Source organism: Ranitomeya variabilis, chromosome 2, assembly GCF_051348905.1.
Source record: "Ranitomeya variabilis isolate aRanVar5 chromosome 2, aRanVar5.hap1, whole genome shotgun sequence".
Lineage (NCBI taxonomy): Eukaryota > Metazoa > Chordata > Amphibia > Anura > Dendrobatidae > Ranitomeya > Ranitomeya variabilis.
In genome coordinates, this window is record NC_135233.1 from 690042227 (window position 1) to 690061144 (window position 18918).

At 46.4% G+C, this 18918-nt stretch overlaps 1 protein-coding gene across 3 annotated transcripts in view; it reads right to left on the reverse strand.

Moving 5' to 3' along the window:
• Nucleotides 1-18918, reverse strand: part of LAMA2 (laminin subunit alpha 2) — a 1287603-nt gene that overhangs the window by 186605 nt on the left and 1082080 nt on the right. For all 3 annotated transcript variants that reach the window (XM_077289387.1, XM_077289386.1, XM_077289385.1), the window contains one exon: nt 1483-1637. In XM_077289387.1, coding sequence (XP_077145502.1) covers nt 1483-1637 — 155 coding nt within the window. The remainder of the gene's footprint in view (nt 1-1482; nt 1638-18918) is intronic.

The window sequence follows — 18918 nt, forward strand, 5'->3', positions numbered from 1 at the left end:
GCCGTGTCCGCCTGCTTGCTTAAGCCAGTACATGTCCGGGCTTTTGTTAATGACAAAATACTTATTTTCCACCAAAATTTGCAAAATAAATCTTGCAAAATTAGACAAGGTGATTTTTTATGGATTTGTTTTCTCATTTTGTCTCTCATAGTTGTGGTCTACCTATGATGTCAATTACAGGCCTCTCTCATCTTTTTAAGTGGGAGAACTTGAACAATTAGTGGCTGACTAAATACTTTTTTCCCCACTGTATCTATCTATCTATCTATCTATCTATCTATCTATCTATCTATCTATCTATCTATCTATCTAACTATCCCATATCTATCTATCTATCTATCTATCTATCTATCTATCTATCTATCTATCTATCCCAAATCTATCTATCTCTGTCTAAACTAAAGAATACAGCAGCACTCCATAAGCACGAAGATGTGTGCAAACATTGAAAATATGAAAATTAGATTGTAGAATGGTATGTAAAATAAACTTTACAAAATGAAGTTTCTTAGCTCATAGATTGCCCATTTCATGTGGGACCATCAGCTACGACAAGGTGAACCTTTGTTTGATAGGACCCTAACCAAATATTTATCAAACATGACTCTCCTGGGATGAAAGACTACAAATGGAAATGGTGTTTAGCATTCAGCCCAAAATAAGAACAGCTTTAGGCTGATGGGAGAACTTATCAGCCAAATATGGAGGCTGTCGTCACCTACAATAGTATACTACAAAAAAGCTATCTATCTATCTACCTCTGCCACTGCATGGGACACAATTACACTTATATTGCAAATTCAATTTAACCCCATAAAGGCTATGTAAATCTTGTAAATTTGTGGTTTCCCAATGCATCTACATTAACATGAAAAAGAGTCTTTACTAAAAATGTGCTCTCACTTTGTTTCGAGACTTGCTTTGCAGACCTACGTGTGTTCAATATAATAGACAATAATGTGCCCTTCTGTCGCCAATTTCTTTTTGGTATATCAAATTAATGTTAAGAAGAACGGGACCAATGGAAGGAAGTATAACTGGTTTGTTGTCTGTTACCATGGAGACATATACACTAGATCTGTGTTATAGTGGTAAAGAATAATTTTCAAAGGTTCTGTAATTTACTTTTATGAGATTTTCATGGATTTTCAGCAAATTAGCCAAGAAAGAATATATAGCTAAGGAACAACTTTCTTATTTTTCTGCCAACCTCAATAAAACTGGTTAGCCATGCCAAGGTCCAAGATTAGACATCTACCTCCACTACCCTGAAGAACCTCTAAGAAGCTTCATAATTTTGACATATGTAGTTTCATCTGTCATGATTTGTTCCATCAGTGGCTGAAAACACTCTGTCTTATTGATATATACTGTAATTCTGTGTTCACACCTACTCAGTAGTTGTCAATCTGTAATTACTTAAGTGGTAAACAACAATATACAAGTTCTTCAACAGTGAATGCTGCATAAAATTAGACTTACAGAATTAGCCTGTTTACGTGCTTGATTTATCAGCTCCTTGATCTGAGAGATATTTTTGCCCAAGTTCTCCTGAAGTTCCTTGATAGGTTTCAGCTTATCCAATAAACGATCAGCCTCTTTTTCAAGCTGCTTAACTTTATCTCCAGCATCTGTAACTGTAGTACACCAAAAATCAGAACACTTAGATCACGATTCATCAAACCGTTTTTGCTCGAATATAGCATAAAACAATTAGAAATATCACAATGTTTTTGTGTAACTCACAGATGCACAAAAGTAACACATTTTGTCAGTTTTATACCCATCCAAGCTAGCTCGGACAACTGTTTGAAAAGTGGGTAGATCTTTAATGGGAGAAAGCAGGGCTTGGAGAAGCTTGGCCTGCAAATGGAACACAATTTACAAGAAAGAGTGGCCTAAATTTCAACAGTAATGAGCTTCTGTCCCTGATTAAAGTACTTTTCTTGTGATGAAAAATAGCAGCTACAAGATGCTCAAAACTTAATTAAGAAGGACATATCTCTTAATAAATTTTTCACATCTTACTCCAGCGCATCGTTCATCAATATTGGTGTACAAAATACCAGTCTTGATGAATCAAAGACTCAGTTTGCAAATTTAGTATAACATCTATAATATAACGCTGGGAGCGGCACTCTGTCCGAAGCCTTTATAGACTGCGCAAGCGCTGGCGCAGTCTGGACCCCACAGAGTGACGCTCCCAGGAGGAGATCGCGGTATGCGTAAGCAGTGAACGCACACCGCGATCTCCAACGGAGAAGCAGGGATGAGCCAGGAGGGTGAGTATGTGATATTTACCTGTCCCCGTTCCAGTGATGCGCGCTGCTCCATCCTCCGCCTGCGACTGTTCAGTCAGAGGGCGGCGCGCATTAACGCGTCATCGTGCCCTCTGAACTGAACGGTTCAGAGGGCGCGATGACGCGCTTAATGCGCGCCGCCCTCTGACTGAACAGGCAGAGGACCCAGAAGATGGAGCCGCGCGCAGCAGTGGAACGTTGGACAGGTAAATATAGCAAGTGCCGGGGGCCTGAGCTAGCGGCGACTCCGGCACCTGACCCCCCAGTGCGCCGGTGTCCCCGCCTGCTCAGGCCGCCAGCACTCGGCGCCCAGCACAGCCACGCACAGCCGCCCACACTCACCAGAGCCACGCACAGCAGCCCACACTCACCAGAGCCACGCACAGCCGCCCACACTCATCAGAGCCACGCACAGCCGCCCACACTCACCAGAGCCACGCACAGCCGCCCGTACTCACCACCGCCACGCACAGCCGCCCGTACTCACCACCGCCACGCACAGCTGCCCACACTCACCACCGCCACGCACAGCCGCCTGCACTCACCACCGCCACGCACAGCCGCCCGCACTCACCACCGCCACGCACAGCTGTCCGCACTCACCACCGCCATGCACAGCCGCCCGTACTCACCACCGCCACACACAGCCGCCCGCAGTCGCCACCGCCACGCACAGCCGCCCGCACTCGCCACCGCCACGCACAGCCGCCCGCACTCGCCACCGCCACGCACAGCCGCCCGCACTCGCCACCGCCACGCACAGCCGCCCGCACTCGCCATCGCCACGCACAGCCGCCCGCACTCGCCACCGCCATGCACAGCCACCCGCACTCACCACAGCCACGCTCAGCCGCCCGCACTCACCACAGCCAACTCAGCCGCCCGCACTCAGCACCGCCACACGCAGCCGCCCACACTCACCACCGCCACACACAGCCGCCCGCACTCACCACAGCCGCCCGCACTCAGCACCGCCACGCGCAGCCGCCCGCACTCACCACCGCCACGCGCAGCTGCCCGCACTCACCACTGCCACGCGCAGCCGCCCGCACTCAGCACAGCCGCCCGCTCTCAGCACAGCCGCCCGCTCTCAGCACAGCCGCCCGCTCTCAGCACAGCCGCCCGCACTCAGCACAGCCGCCCACACTCAGCACAGCCGCCCGCACTCAGCACAGCCGCCCGCACTCAGCACAGCCGCCCGCACTCAGCACCGCCACGTGCAGCCGCCCGCACTCAGCACAGCCACGCGCAGCCGCCCACACTCTGCACAGCCGCCCGCACTCTGCACAGCCGCCCGCACTCTGCATAGCCGCCCGCACTCTGCATAGCCGCCTGCACTCTGCACAGCCGCCCGCACTCTGCACAGCCGCCCGCACTCTGCACAGCTGCCCGCACTCTGCACAGCCGCCCGCACGCTGCACAGCCGCCAGCACTCACAGCCGCCCGCACTCTGCGCGCAGGATGGAGCAGCACATGATAGGATGGGGGCGCAGGATGGAACAGCACATGACAGGATGGGGACACAGGATGGAGCACCATATGACAGGATGGGGGCGCAGGATGGGAGCACATGACAGGATGGTGACGCAGGATGGGAGCACATGACAGGATGGGGATGCAGGATGGAGCAGGATGGAGCAGCACATGACAGGATGGAAGAGCAAGATGGGAGCAGCACATACCAGGATGGAGACCATATACCAATATAAATGCTTGCCACCCGGGCGTAGAACGGGTTCAATAGCTAGTTATATATATAAAAGTTGAAAATTCAATTTTCAGTGCAATAGTCAAAATCTACTACTTTGCTCTTGAGAAGTAATATTGAAGAAATTTTGTAGACACCCATAAATCAACACATACTTTGTTTTTGCAGAGATTAGAGAATCTGTTCCACAGAACTGCTAAATAAGAAATTTGGTGCGATAATTCAAAACGTGGTAACATCTGAGCCAGGAAACTACAGCACTGTTTAAAAAGGAAATTTTCCTGTAAAATGTCATAATATAATATACGATGAAAATATTGAACCTTTCTCCAACATACAGAATTAGCAAAACTGAAAAAACCTGTCTAATTTTGCAATTATCATTAAGTCTAGTGAAGTCAGTGCGCTCTGCTGTCTCAATATTTGACAGCTGTTTGACATTTCCTGCTTCTTGGAGATTCCACTGCTTGTAGATTGTGAGTATGCAGAATGGAAACACAGGAGAGAACTGATCTTAGTTCTTACTAGATATAGTTATATAAACAGCATATTAATATGTATGTTTAGGGCATTTACATGATAAGAAGCAGACTGCTCTTGGCTAAAGTTGCCTATTTGTGCCTTCAGATGCACTCAGTACTGCTCTTAAACTGGCCATACAGTATTTACTTATTTCACTCAGTTATATAGCGCCATTAATTCCACAGCACTTTACAGACATTATCGGCATTTTCCCCATTGAGGGTCACAATCTAGATCTCCTATCAGTTTGTCTTTGGAGTGTGGGAGGAAACCCATGCAAACACAAGGAGAACATACAAACCCTTTGCAGATGTTGTCCTTGGTGGGATTTGAACCCAGGACCCCAGAGCTGCAAAGCTAACCACTGAGCCACCATGTCTATGTGTACATACATATAAGCGTTAGAAGATAGATAGATAGATAGATAGATAGATAGATAGATAGATAGATAGATAGATAGATAGAGTTAGAAGTCAAACTAACGCTCATCTGGCAGATAACTATCTTACTTCACACGCCAATACAACTGGTCTCCCAAAAGCAAAATACAACTAAATGGTTAGCATTTATATGCTTTTAATAGGGACAGTGGAGAATGCTACTGCCAGCTCTATCATAAATTAATTTTCGTCAGAACCGCTATATCAGGCATTTGACTTAACAGTGCATGACATCATCTGTTGGGGAAATAGTGAGGATGTCTAGCTGATATTGGCAGCTTTAGCCAGCTTTGGTCCAACATGAATGGGGGTATTAAAGGGAACTTATTAAATTTATGGCACCCAAATACTGGCAGCATGAATTAGTGCATGACTCCACAATTGCATCTAGGTACGCTGCAGTATTCCAGAGAAAAGTTAGTTTGAAAGACTAAGCCAGGGACCATAGGGTGAGACTTAGCTGGCCTGATGTGGTTTCTCACCATCCTGCTCCAGTTGATTGATGATCTCTCCAATGTTTGTACATAGGGAAAGACTTGTCGCTTAACTGGCATGGTGCAGTGAGAAGCTGTCCAGAGGTCAAACTGGACTTAACACGTGACTATCTAAAATCCTCAGCAGGATGTTCAAACTGTTATCTTTGAAATTCCACAGCTTTTCAGAGATACCTATACCAGTTGGCAATCACGCAGATATTCTGTGATTCATGCTGTTTCATACTGCCCGAATTCTGGCCAGCATGCATCTAATGATAGGTTTACGTAGCAAAGCGTTAGTAGCCCATTATGTTCCCAAAGACCCCATTGTAGCATGTGTTTTTAATTAGTGTAAAAATAACCAGAAATGTTATATAAAGAGATAAGATATGCACTTCAAAGTGTGTGGAAAGCGGCATGTGAAGGGAATGATAATTATTTTAACTATTACAGCAACTAGATTTACTGCCTCCACATCCTGGTGTACTTATTGAGTAATTCAGCAAAGTGAGAGCACTCCAACCAGCCAAAATAACTGATATAAAGTAGCGATGAGCGAACACTAAAATGCTCAGGTGCTCATTGCTCGGGTCAAGCAAATTGGAATTCTCGGGTACTTGACTGTTATGGTTTCCAATGGCAAGGAAACATCAGAAGCATAGAATAAACGGACAAGCTCTCGGGTGATGGAAACTAGAGCTGACCGCGATGCTAAACCTACACACCACACTAGAAGTAGCCAGGGGGCATTCCTGCGTTGTCTCTAGATGCCGCGCGCCAGCCGGAGAACTAACTACCCCTGGTAGAAGAAAACACAGTCCTGGCTTGCCTCCAGAGAATGTCCCCACAGGAGATAGCAGCCCCCCACATATAATAACGGTGAGAGCAGATGAAAAGACACACGTAGTATGAAAGCAGATTTAGCACAGAGAGGCCCGCTAACTAAATAGCAGAAAGATACAACAGAGGACTTCGCGGTCAGCTGCAAAACCCTTCAAAACACCATCCTGAAATTACCTTAACTCATGTGACAACTCATGCCACTGGAGTGGTAATTTCAGCCCAACAAGAGCTTCCAGCTGCAGAGATTCACATAAGTGCAAACTGGACAAAACATACAAAAATAGACTTAAGGACTAAAGTGTCCAACTTAGCTGAGCAGAAAACTGGGAGCAGGAACATGCAACAGAATCACTCTGGATACATTGATGGCCAGCATTAGAATGACTGAGGAGCAAGGTTAAATAGGATACTCCCACATCCTGATAGGAACAGGTGAACTGAGAAGGCAAAGCTTGCAGGACACCAGTACCACAAGAGACCACCGGGGGAGCCCACGAACCGAATCACAACAGTACCCCCCCCTTAAGGAGGGGGCACCGAACCCTCACAAGAACCACCAGGGCGATCTGGATGAGCCCTATGAAAGGCACGGACCAAATCAGAAGCATGAACATCAGAAGCTGTAACCCAAGAATTATCCTCTTGACCGTAGCCCTTCCATTTCACCAGATATTGAAGTCTCCGTCTGGAAACACGGGAGTCCAAGATTTTCTCCACCTCGTACTCCAATTCACCCTCAACCAGCACAGGAGCAGGAGGCTCAACAGAAGGCACAAGTGGTACCTCATACCTCCGCAATAATGACCGATGGAAGACATTATGGATAGCAAAGGATGCTGGGAGGTCCAAACGAAAAGACACAGGGTTAAGAATTTCCAAAATCTTATAAGGACCGATGAACCGAGGCTTAAACTTAGGAGAAGAGACCCTCATAGGGACAAAACGGGAGGACAACCACACCAAGTCCCCAACATGAAGACGAGGACCAACACGACGATGGCGATTAGCAAAACGTTGAGTCTTCTCCTGGGACAAATCCAAATTGTCCACCACCTGCCCCCAAATACGATGCAACCTATCCACCATGGTATCCACTCCAGGACAATCCGAAGACTCCACCTGACCAGATGAAAAACGAGGATGGAACCCTGAATTGCAAAAGAAAGGGGAGACCAAAGTGGCAGAACTGGCCCGATTATTAAGGGCAAACTCAGCCAACGGCAAAAAGGAGACGCAGTCATCCTGATCAGCAGACACGAAACACCTCAAATAAGTCTCCAAGGTCTGATTAGTACGTTCCGTCTGGCCATTTGTCTGGGGATGAAATGCAGACGAAAAAGACAAATCAATGCCCATCCTGGCACAAAACGCCCGCCAAAATCTGGACACAAACTGGGATCCCCTGTCGGAAACAATATTCTCCGGAATACCATGCAGCCGAACCACATTCTGAAAAAACAGGGGCACCAACTCAGATGAGGAAGGCAGCTTGGGCAAGGGCACCAAATGAACCATCTTAGAAAAGCGGTCACACACCACCCAAATGATGGACATCTTCTGAGAAACAGGGAGATCAGAAATAAAATCCATAGAGATGTGTGTCCAAGGCCTCTTAGGAACAGGCAAGGGCAACAACAACCCACTAGCCCGAGAACAACAAGGCTTGGCCCGAGCACAAACATCGCAAGACTGCACAAAAGTACGCACGTCCCGAGACAGGGAAGGCCACCAGAAGGACCTAGCCACCAAATCTCTGGTACCAAAAATTCCCGGATGACCTGCCAACGCAGAAGAATGAACCTCCGAGATGACTCTATTGGTCCACTCATCCGGCACAAACAATCTACCAGGCGGACAACGATCAGGCCGATCCGCCTGAAACTCTTGTAAAGCACGTCGCAGGTCTGGGAAGACAGCAGACAATATCACCCCATCCTTAAGTATACCCGTAGGTTTAGAATCACCAGGGGAATCAGGTTCAAAACTCCTAGAAAGGGCATCCGCCTTCACATTCTTAGTACCTGGCAGATACGAAACCACAAAATTAAACCGGGAGAAAAACAACGACCAGTGCGCCTGTCTAGGATTCAGACGTCTGGCCGACTCAAGATAAATCAAATTTTTGTGATCAGTCAAGACCACCACCTGATGTTTAGCACCCTCAAGCCAATGACGCCACTCCTCGAATGCCCACCTCATCGCCAAAAGCTCCCGATTACCGACGTCATAATTTCGCTCGGCGGGCGAAAATTTTCGAGAAAAGAACGCACAAGGTCTCATCACTGAACAATCTGAACTTTTCTGCGACAAAACCGCCCCCGCTCCGATCTCGGAAGCATCAACTTCCACCTGAAAAGGAAGAGAAACATCAGGCTGGCACAACACCGGAGCAGAAGAAAAACGGCGCTTAAGCTCCCGAAAGGCCTCCACAGCAGCAGGAGACCAATCTGCAACATCAGCACCCTTTTTAGTCAAATCAGTCAAAGGCCTGACAACGCTAGAAAAACCAGTTATGAATCGACGATAAAAGTTAGCAAAGCCCAAAAATTTCTGAAGGCCCTTAAGAGAAGTCGGTTGCGTCCAGTCACAAATAGCCCGAACCTTCACAGGATCCATCTCAATAGAAGAGGGGGAAAAATGTACCCCAAAAAAGAAATCTTCTGAACCCCAAAAACACACTTTGAACCTTTAACAAACAGAGAATTGGTCCGCAAAACCTGAAAAACCCTCCTAACTTGTTGAACATGAGATTCCCAGTCATCCGAAAAAATCAAGATATCGTCCAAATACACAATCATAAATTTATCCAGATATTCACGGAAAATATTGTGCATAAAATACTGAAAGACCGAAGGGGCATTTGACAGACCAAAAGGCATCACCAAATACTCAAAATGGCCCTCGGGCGTATTAAATGCGGTTTTCCACTCATCCCCCTGCTTAATTCGCACCAAATTATACGCACCGCGAAGATCAATCTTAGAGAACCACTTCGCCCCCTCAATGCGAGCAAATAAATCTGTCAGCAATGGCAAAGGATACTGATACTTGACTGTGATCTTATTCAAGAGTCTATAATCAATACAAGGTCTCAAAGAACCATCGCTTTTAGCTACGAAAAAGAACCCCGCTCCAAGAGGAGACGAAGAAGGACGAATATGTCCCTTTTCCAAGGACTCCCTAATATACTCTCGCATGGCAGCATGTTCAGGTACAGACAGATTGAATAGACGACACTTAGGAAATTTACTGCCAGGGATCAAATCTATGGCGCAATCGCAATCTCTGTGAGGAGGAAGAGAATTAAGAGTAGATTCCTCAAAAACCTCACGATAATCAGACAAAAACTCAGGAATTTCAGAGGGAATAGATGAAGCAATGGAGACCAAAGATGTGTCCCCATGATTTCCCTGACATCCCCAGCTTAGTACAGACATTGTTTTCCAGTCAAGGACTGGGTTATGAGTTTGCAACCATGGCAATCCCAGCACCAACACATCATGTAGATTATACAGTACAAGGAAGCGAATCACCTCTTGATGGTCTGGAGTCATACGCATAGTCACTTGTGTCCAGTATTGTGATTTAATACTAGCCAATGGTGTAGAATCAATACCCTTTAAAGGTATAGGAACTTCCAGAGGCTCTAGATCAAACCCACAGCGCCTGGCAAAGGACCAATCCATAAGACTCAAAGCGGCGCCAGAATCCACATACGCATCCGCAACAATAGAAGATAACGAACAAATTAGAGTTACAGACAAAATAAACTTGGACTGCAAAGTGCCAATAGCAGAGGATTTATCAACTTTCTTTGTTCGTTTAGAGCATGCTGATATAACATGAGTAGAATTTCCACAATAGAAGCACAAATGATTTTTGCGCCTATAAATCTGTCGTTCGCTTCTGGACAGAAAGCTATCACATTGCATACTCTGTGATGCCTCTTCAGAAGACACCGCCAACTGGTGCACAGGTTTGCGTTCCCGTAAACGCCGATCAATCTGAATTGCCATTGTCATGGACTCATTCAGACCAGTAGGCGCAGGAAACCCCACCATGACGTCTTTTACAGCATCAGAGAGACCTTCTCTGAAAATTGCCGCCAGAGCGCACTCATTCCACTGAGTAAGCACAGACCATTTTCGAAATTTTTGGCAATATATTTCGGCTTCATCTTGCCCCTGAGAGAGGGCTATTAGGGCTTTCTCAGCCTGAATCTCCAAATTTGGTTCCTCATAAAGCAACCCCAAAGCCAGAAAAAACGCATCCACATTGAGCAACGCAGGATCCCCTGGTGCCAATGAAAATGCCCAATTTTGGGGGTCACCCCGCAGTAAAGAAATAACAATTTTTACTTGCTGGGCAGGATCTCCAGCAGAATGAGATCTCAGCGAAAGAAACAATTTACAATTGTATTTAAAATTTAGAAAACAAGATCGATCTCCAGAAAAAAACTCCGGTATAGGAATTTTAGGTTCAGACCGAGGAGCATGTAACAAAAAATCTTGTATATTCTGAACTTTAAAGGCAAGATTATTCAAATTGGTAGCCAGACTCTGGGGATCCATATTTCAACAGATAAAGTCTGAGCCATTCAGGGGTTAAGAGGAGAGGAAAACAGGAGACTGCAATTAGAGCTGGAGTGCAACTTCAGAGGAAGGAAAAAAAAAAAAAAAGGTTTCACACAGTTCCTTTTCTCTCCTGCTTCAGCCTATAGATTAAACATTTGGGCTGGCCATACTGTTATGGTTTCCAATGGCAAGGAAACATCAGAAGCATAGAATAAACGGACAAGCTCTCGGGTGATGGAAACTAGAGCTGACCGCGATGCTAAACCTACACACCACACTAGAAGTAGCCAGGGGGCATTCCTGCGTTGTCTCTAGATGCCGCGCGCCAGCCGGAGAACTAACTACCCCTGGTAGAAGAAAACACAGTCCTGGCTTGCCTCCAGAGAATGTCCCCACAGGAGATAGCAGCCCCCCACATATAATAACGGTGAGAGCAGATGAAAAGACACACGTAGTATGAAAGCAGATTTAGCACAGAGAGGCCCGCTAACTAAATAGCAGAAAGATACAACAGAGGACTTCGCGGTCAGCTGCAAAACCCTTCAAAACACCATCCTGAAATTACCTTAACTCATGTGACAACTCATGCCACTGGAGTGGTAATTTCAGCCCAACAAGAGCTTCCAGCTGCAGAGATTCACATAAGTGCAAACTGGACAAAACATACAAAAATAGACTTAAGGACTAAAGTGTCCAACTTAGCTGAGCAGAAAACTGGGAGCAGGAGCATGCAACAGAATCACTCTGGATACATTGATGGCCAGCATTAGAATGACTGAGGAGCAAGGTTAAATAGGATACTCCCACATCCTGATAGGAACAGGTGAACTGAGAAGGCAAAGCTTGCAGGACACCAGTACCACAAGAGACCACCGGGGGAGCCCACGAACCGAATCACAACACTTGACCCGAGCAATGAGACCAATGTACGTCTATGGGAAACCTTAGTATTTTTAACACGATCCCACCCCAGAGGTCCTTTTAAGGTCTAAAAACATCTGAAAATGATGGAAACACTGCTCAAATGACATGGGAACATCATGGGGATCGCCCCTGGAAGCATTTCTGACTCCAAGGTCACAGCTTTAAGCAATGTTGTCAGAGTTTCACGCCATTTTTACAGGTGCACCAAAAAACATACAAAAACAAAATCAAAATGGATTTTGCTGGGAAATGTTAAGGTACATCCTTTCCAGGGTAACGACTTGCAAATAAGGCAAAATAATTAACCCCAGACCAAAATGTTCGGCCACCAATTGGGCTATGTTCACACGCAGTGTTTTTGATGCATTTTTCAACTTTAACATTGCTTTCAATCAATATAAATGCATTCACTAGAAAATGTTGTAACATTTTGCAACCCTAGCTGGCCATGTGGTGTGTGACACATAAGGAGACACATCTTGATTCATTTATGAAGGAGAGACTTTTAAATTCACAAAGCCTATTTTTAGAGGGGCATCAGGTGGCATTCATATTCTTAAAGGGCCATTATTAAACAGTGGGTCTCCTATGCTGTTATTGCCTATGTAGTGAGTGGCTGGGCTGCCAAGAATTGCAATGTACCCCAATACCCCTTTCACGAGAGGTACAGGAGGGCTTCCTGAAAAAATGTTGCAATGAATGCAAGGCCTGCCCTGCTACCAAGTCATATGCATTCCAATAAGCCTTTGAACCCAGGTACTGGATGGCCACAGGAAAACCCACTTCACATTTTTTAGTTGGTCCTGCCATACTGTTTTCTTATGTATTAACTGCAAGGTCTGCCCTGCTACCAAGTCATATGCACCCAATAAGCCTTTGAACAAAGGTGCTGGATGGCCACAGGAAAACCCACTTCACATTCTTCAGTTGGTCCTGCCATACTGTTTTCTTATGTATTAACTGCAAGGCCTGCCCTGCTACCAAGTCATATGCACTAGTGATGAGTGAATATACTCGTTGCTTGGGTTTTTCAAAACACGCTCGGGTGGTCTCCGAGTATTTGTTAGTGTTCGGAGATTTAGTTTTCCTTGCTGCAGCTAGATGATTTGTGACTACTAGACAGCTTGATTACATGTGGGAATTCACTAGCAACCATAAAACTCAAAAATTAATAACAGCTAGAGGTCAAAGGAAATCAAGAATATAGACAAGTGACCTTAATCCTTAATGATATAGCAGATAAAACATACCTTTAATCAATATCTCGAAAACCATGAAAAACAACCACAGTCAAACACAACAGACAACCGTGCTCTCTGACCATAACCCTGTCACGAACCCTATAACACACTACCTATCTGCGGAGGTTGGCACCCTAATACACAATCGAGAATGGCGCCCCCACTCATCGTCGGCTGCCCCTAGAACTCCTGTAGCTGCCCTGGACTCAGGGCCAGCGTCAGCACCCGGCGTACCCGGGCAAGTGCCGGGGCCCTGGCGAGACAGGGGGGCCCATTGATGGTATAACACTGAGGCTCATGGGGGCCCCCCGCAGCCGGACTACATCCCCTGTCCCCTGTAATACACAGTACAACTCCCAGGACTCAGAGCACATCCCCAGCAGCAGGCGGCACAGAGCTCTGGGAGTTTCGCAGCTGCTGGAGAGCCATGACGCGTCGCCGTTGATTAGCAGTCTCACCATGGATATGCAAAGTGACTTCCGGTCTGTGTCGTCACTTCCGGATGAGAGTGAGGATGAGCTCGTTATCCTAAGAGCTCAGAGCGGTCCATCCTGCCCTGGGAATCCTCATCGTCCAGCGGCGCGCGGGGTCCGACCGTCCAGTGCCCAGAGCATGAGCCGTGCATCGCCAAGCAGAAAGACGAGCAGCAGTGCAGCACCTGTGGATGTCCGTGACGGGGAAAGTGAAGCAGTCTTCCTTCCTGGAGCAAATGCAGACCTACAGTATGGCATCTGAGTGAGTGATGCTGGGACTTGTAGACTACTGTCTGTATATACTACACTGCATGGCTGTGTTATATACTAGGTGGGCTGTGCTATATAGTACGTGGGCTATGCTATATAGTACGTGGGCTGTGCTGTATACTACGTGGACTGTGCTATATACTACATGGGCTGTGCTATATATAGTACGTGGGCTGTGCTATATACTACATGGCTGTGCTTTATACTGCGTGGCTGTGCTATGTACTATGTGGCTGTGCTATATACTACGTGGGCTGTTATATACTACGTGGGCTGTTACATACTATGTGGGCTGTGCTATATACTACGTGGGCTGCTATATACTACATGGCAGGCTGTGCTATATACTGCATGGCTGTGCTATTTACTACATGGGCTGTGCTATATAGTACGTGGGCTGTTATATACTATGTGGCTGTGCTATATACTACGTGGGCTGTGTTATATACTGCGTGGGCTGTGTTATATACTACGTGGGCTGTTATATACTACGTGGGCTGTGCTATATACTGCGTGTGCTGTGCTATATACTACATGGGCTGTTATATACTATGTGGGCTATTAATCTGGCATTGTACTACACCTATATTTCTCTGCTGTATCTGCGCATCATGAATCGTGGTTTGTGTTAAAGGGGGGCCCACTGAGACTTTTTCACCCGGGGCCCTCAAAAACCTGGAGCCGGCCTTGCCTGGACTGATGTCACAATTGGGCTCACAATTGCTCAACAGGAGATGGATAGTTAGGGGATAGAGATACCACACAGCCGATATTGGCTATTGCTTTGCAAACAAAAACACTTGGTAGTGACAGGGTGAGAGACACAGACAAACAAGTGCATAAAGTGCACTAGGGTTGGCACCCTACTGTACAGCGGATAAGGCGCCCCCACTCCATGACGGTTATCCCTCTGATGCCCTATGGGTAGCTATATAGGCCAGAATGATGCGCACTAAAATATCTTACATTGGTGGCTATATCCTTAATTGGACAATAGATACATAGTTACTGGCTCTAGACTAAATTGTCTACCAATGTACACATCAATAGATAAATTATAGCAGCAAGCAAGGAGAGATACTTATCATTTCCTAATATCTTCACACGCCTCAACGTGCTTCACCATCACAGGATCGTCAGGAGGCCATGATATATGGATGCTTCAACATCCATTGAGCCAGTAACTATGTATCTATTGTCCAATTAAGGATATGGCCACCAATGTAAGATATTTTAGTGCGCATCATTCTGGCCTATATAGCAACCCATAGGGCATCAGAGGGATAGCCGTCGTGGAGTGGGGGCACCATATCCACTGTACAGTAGGGTGCCAATCCCCACAGTTAGGCAGGATTAACTATAGCAGGGAGCAGCATAGCAAGGTTATGTATGTTCACTTCAGCACTATTTTGCACTTTATGCACTTGTTTGTCTGTGTCTCTCACCCTGTCACTACCAAGTGTTTTTGTTGGCAAAGCAATAGCCAATATCGGCTGTGTGGTATCTCTATCCCCGAACTATCCATTTCCTGTTGAGCAATTGTGAGCCCAATTGTGACACCAGTCCAGGGCAGCTACAGGAGTTCTAGGGGCAGCCGACGACGAGCGGGGGCGCCATTCTCGATTGTGTATTAGGGTGCCAACCTCCGCAGATAGGTAGTGTGTTATAGGTTTCGTGACAGGGTTATGGTCAGAGAGCATGGTTGTCTGTTGTGTTTGACTGTGGTTGTTTTTCATGCTTTTAGAGATATTGATTAAAGGTATGTTTTATCTGCTATATCAATAAGGATTAAGATTCACTAGAAACCAGGCAACCCCCACATGTACTTAGGCTGGCTAATAGCTGTAAATCAAGCAGCTGAATCAACAAAAACGAAATCTCCGAACACTAACAAATACTCGGAGATCACCCGAGCGTGCTCAGGAAAACTCGAGCAACGAGTATATTCGCTCATCTCTAATATGCACCCCAATAAACCTTTGAACCCAGGTACTGGATGTCCACAGGAAAACCCACTTCACATTCTTCAGTTGGTCCTTCCATACTGTTTCATTATGCATTGAATGCAAGGGCTGCCTTGACCCAAATTTGCACGCACCCCAATCCCCCATTGGAAGAAACATGGAGGAGGGCCTCAAAAAACTTTCCCATTACAAAGGAGCAGGTCTCCTAGATTGATAATGCCCATACACTAAGTGTATGGGCTAACAAACATTTCCAAATGGGAGGTAAAAGTTTTGAAATATTTAATTGGGATCACAGACACCCTTACCAAAAAATTGACTGTGTGTAGAAGCAAGGAACACGTGAACCCTGGTGATCTAGTGGTGGAAAATGATGAGATGTGGAGGAAGGCCACATTAAAAACTAGGCCCAATTTAAAGGAGCTAGTCTCCTCAACTTGTAATGCCCATTCACTAAGTGTATGGGCTGACAAACATTTCCCCATGGGGGATACATTTTTACAAGATATTTAATGGGGATCACAGACACCCTTGCCAAAAAATTTGAATGTCTGTAGCAGCATACATATACACTCACCGGTCACTTTATTAGGTACACCATGCTAGTAACGGGTTGGACCCCCTTTTGCCTTCAGAACTGCCTCAATTCTTCGTGGCATAGATTCAACAAGGTGCTGGAAGCATTCCTCAGAGATTTTGGTCCATATTGACATGATGGCATCACACAGTTGCCGCAGATTTGTCGGCTGCACATCCCAAAGATGCTCCATACAAGGCAGGATGGATCCATGCTTTCATGTTGTTTACGCCAAATTCTGACCCTACCATCCGAATGTCGCAGCAGAAATCGAGACTCATCAGACCAAGCAACGTTTTTCCAATCTTCTACTGTCCAATTTCGATGAGCTTGTACAAATTGTAGCCTCAGTTTCCTGTTCTTAGCTGAAAGGAGTGGTACCCGGTGTGGTCTTCTGCTGCTGTAGCCCATCTGCCTCAAAGTTCGACGCACTGTGCGTTCAGAGATGCTCTTAGGCCTACCTTGGTTGTAACGGGTGGCGATTTGAGTCACTGTTGCCTTTCTATCAGCTCTAACCAGTCTGCCCATTCTCCTCTGACCTCTGGCATCAACAAGGCATTTCCGCCCACAGAACTGCCGCTCACTGGATTTTTTTTCTTTTTCGGACCATTCTCTGTAAACCCTAGAGATGGTTGTGCGTGAAAATCCCAGTAGATCAGCAGTTTCTGAAATACTCAGACCAGCTCTTCTGGCACCAACAACCATGCCACGTTCAAAGGCACTCAAATCACCTTTCTTCCCCATACTGATGCTCGGTTTGAACTGCAGGAGATTGTCTTGACCATGTCTACATGCCTAAATGCACTGAGTTGCCGCCATGTGGTTGGCTGATTAGAAATTAAGTGTTAACAAGAAGTTGGACAGGTGTACCTAATAAAGTGGCCGGTGAGTGTATACAACATGTTCAACTTGGTGATCTAGTGGTAGAGAATGAGGAAACATTGATGAAGGCCTCATTAAAAACTAGGCACAATACACACTAGTGCATGGTTTGTGTATGAAGTAAAAGGTGAGCTGACGAGCAAGATCCCGCCCCGCGGCTGAGCTCATGTGCAGGAGCAGGCCCCACAAAGACCACCTGGACAGGTACAGCAGCCCCAAGGACCCCGGCCAGCAGTCAGATCTCAGCAGACAGCGCCTGAGTCTTTGCTCATTGGAAGAGGGCGCCAGAGAGGCCTGCAGGCAGCGGCAGCAGAGAGACCATCACCCGAGGTTCTGCAGGTGCCAGCTGGACTTGCAGAAGTGTCTATAGGAGAATGGGGTGGCTTTAGGTGTGACTTCCATGACGTCGGGGTGAATACCCAGCAGACTATCGAACACGTCCAAAAATCGAAAGCTGGCACCTCTGGAACCAAGATTGCTCTTTTGACCAACCACATAAAGCTGGTGTCCCGACCACTGTGGGCCCTGTACCAGTATCACATTGACTTCAACCCTGCCATGAAGTCCAAGCATTTGCGGTATGGCCTCCTGTACCAGCATGAAGAAACCATCAGGAAGGTGCGAGCATTTGATGGAACCGTGTTGTTTTTACCAAAAAAACTGAATAAGGTCACCGTGGTGTTCAGCAAAACTCGAAATGGAGAAAACGGGCGGATAACAATCACCCTGACCAACGAGCTTCCACCGACCTCGCCCACCTGCTTCCATTTCTATAACATCATTTTCCGAAGACTCCTGAAGATAATGGATATGAAGGAGATAGGACGTAACTATTACAACCCGAGTGATGCCACCAAAGTCAGAGTCCATCGACTCGCTATCTGCCTGGAGTTTTCCACCTCCATCCTCCAGTATGAGTCCAGCATCATGTTGAGCATTGATGTCAGCCATAAAGTCCTCAGGAATGAGACTGTGCATGACATCATGAGCAGCCTCTACTCCTTGTGTGGCCCTCAGAGGTTCTAGGACACCTGCTGCAAGGAGCTGATTGGACAGATCGTTCTCACCAAGTCCAACACATAACCTACCATATAAACGAGATCGCCAGGAACATGACTTCAGCGTCCACCTTCAAGAAGGCTGATGGAAGCGAGATCAGCTTTGTGGACTACTATAAGAACCAATACAATGGACAAGTGAAAAACATGATCCAGTCGCTAATCATGAACATCCCCCAGAGGCCCAAGCCGGGAGCCACAGACGGAGCCATCGTACTGGTGCCAGAGTTCTGTAACCTAACAGGTCTGTCCGACAGAATGAGAAACGACCTCAACATCATGAAAGACCTGGTCGTTCACACCCGCTTACCACCAGAACAGAGGGAGTGGCATGTTGGAAAGTTCATGAACTACATACACAAGGATGAGAACGTTCAGAAAGAGCTCTGTGACAGGGGGCTTAATTTCGATACTGACCTGCTACAGTTCGAAGGGAGAATTGCACCTCTGGAAATAAATCATGCAAAAAGACAAATCTGCAGAATATAATCCACAGTTTGCTGATTGTTTGCGAGAGCAGAGGGGTCCTGTCCTGATCAGCCCCTGATATATGAATAAGTGGCTGCTCTTTTACACCCGGAGAAATTATGACGCAGCAAATGCACTTCTGCAGAACCTGTTTAAGATCACACAGCAAATGCACATCAAGATTGCTGGTTGAAGTCG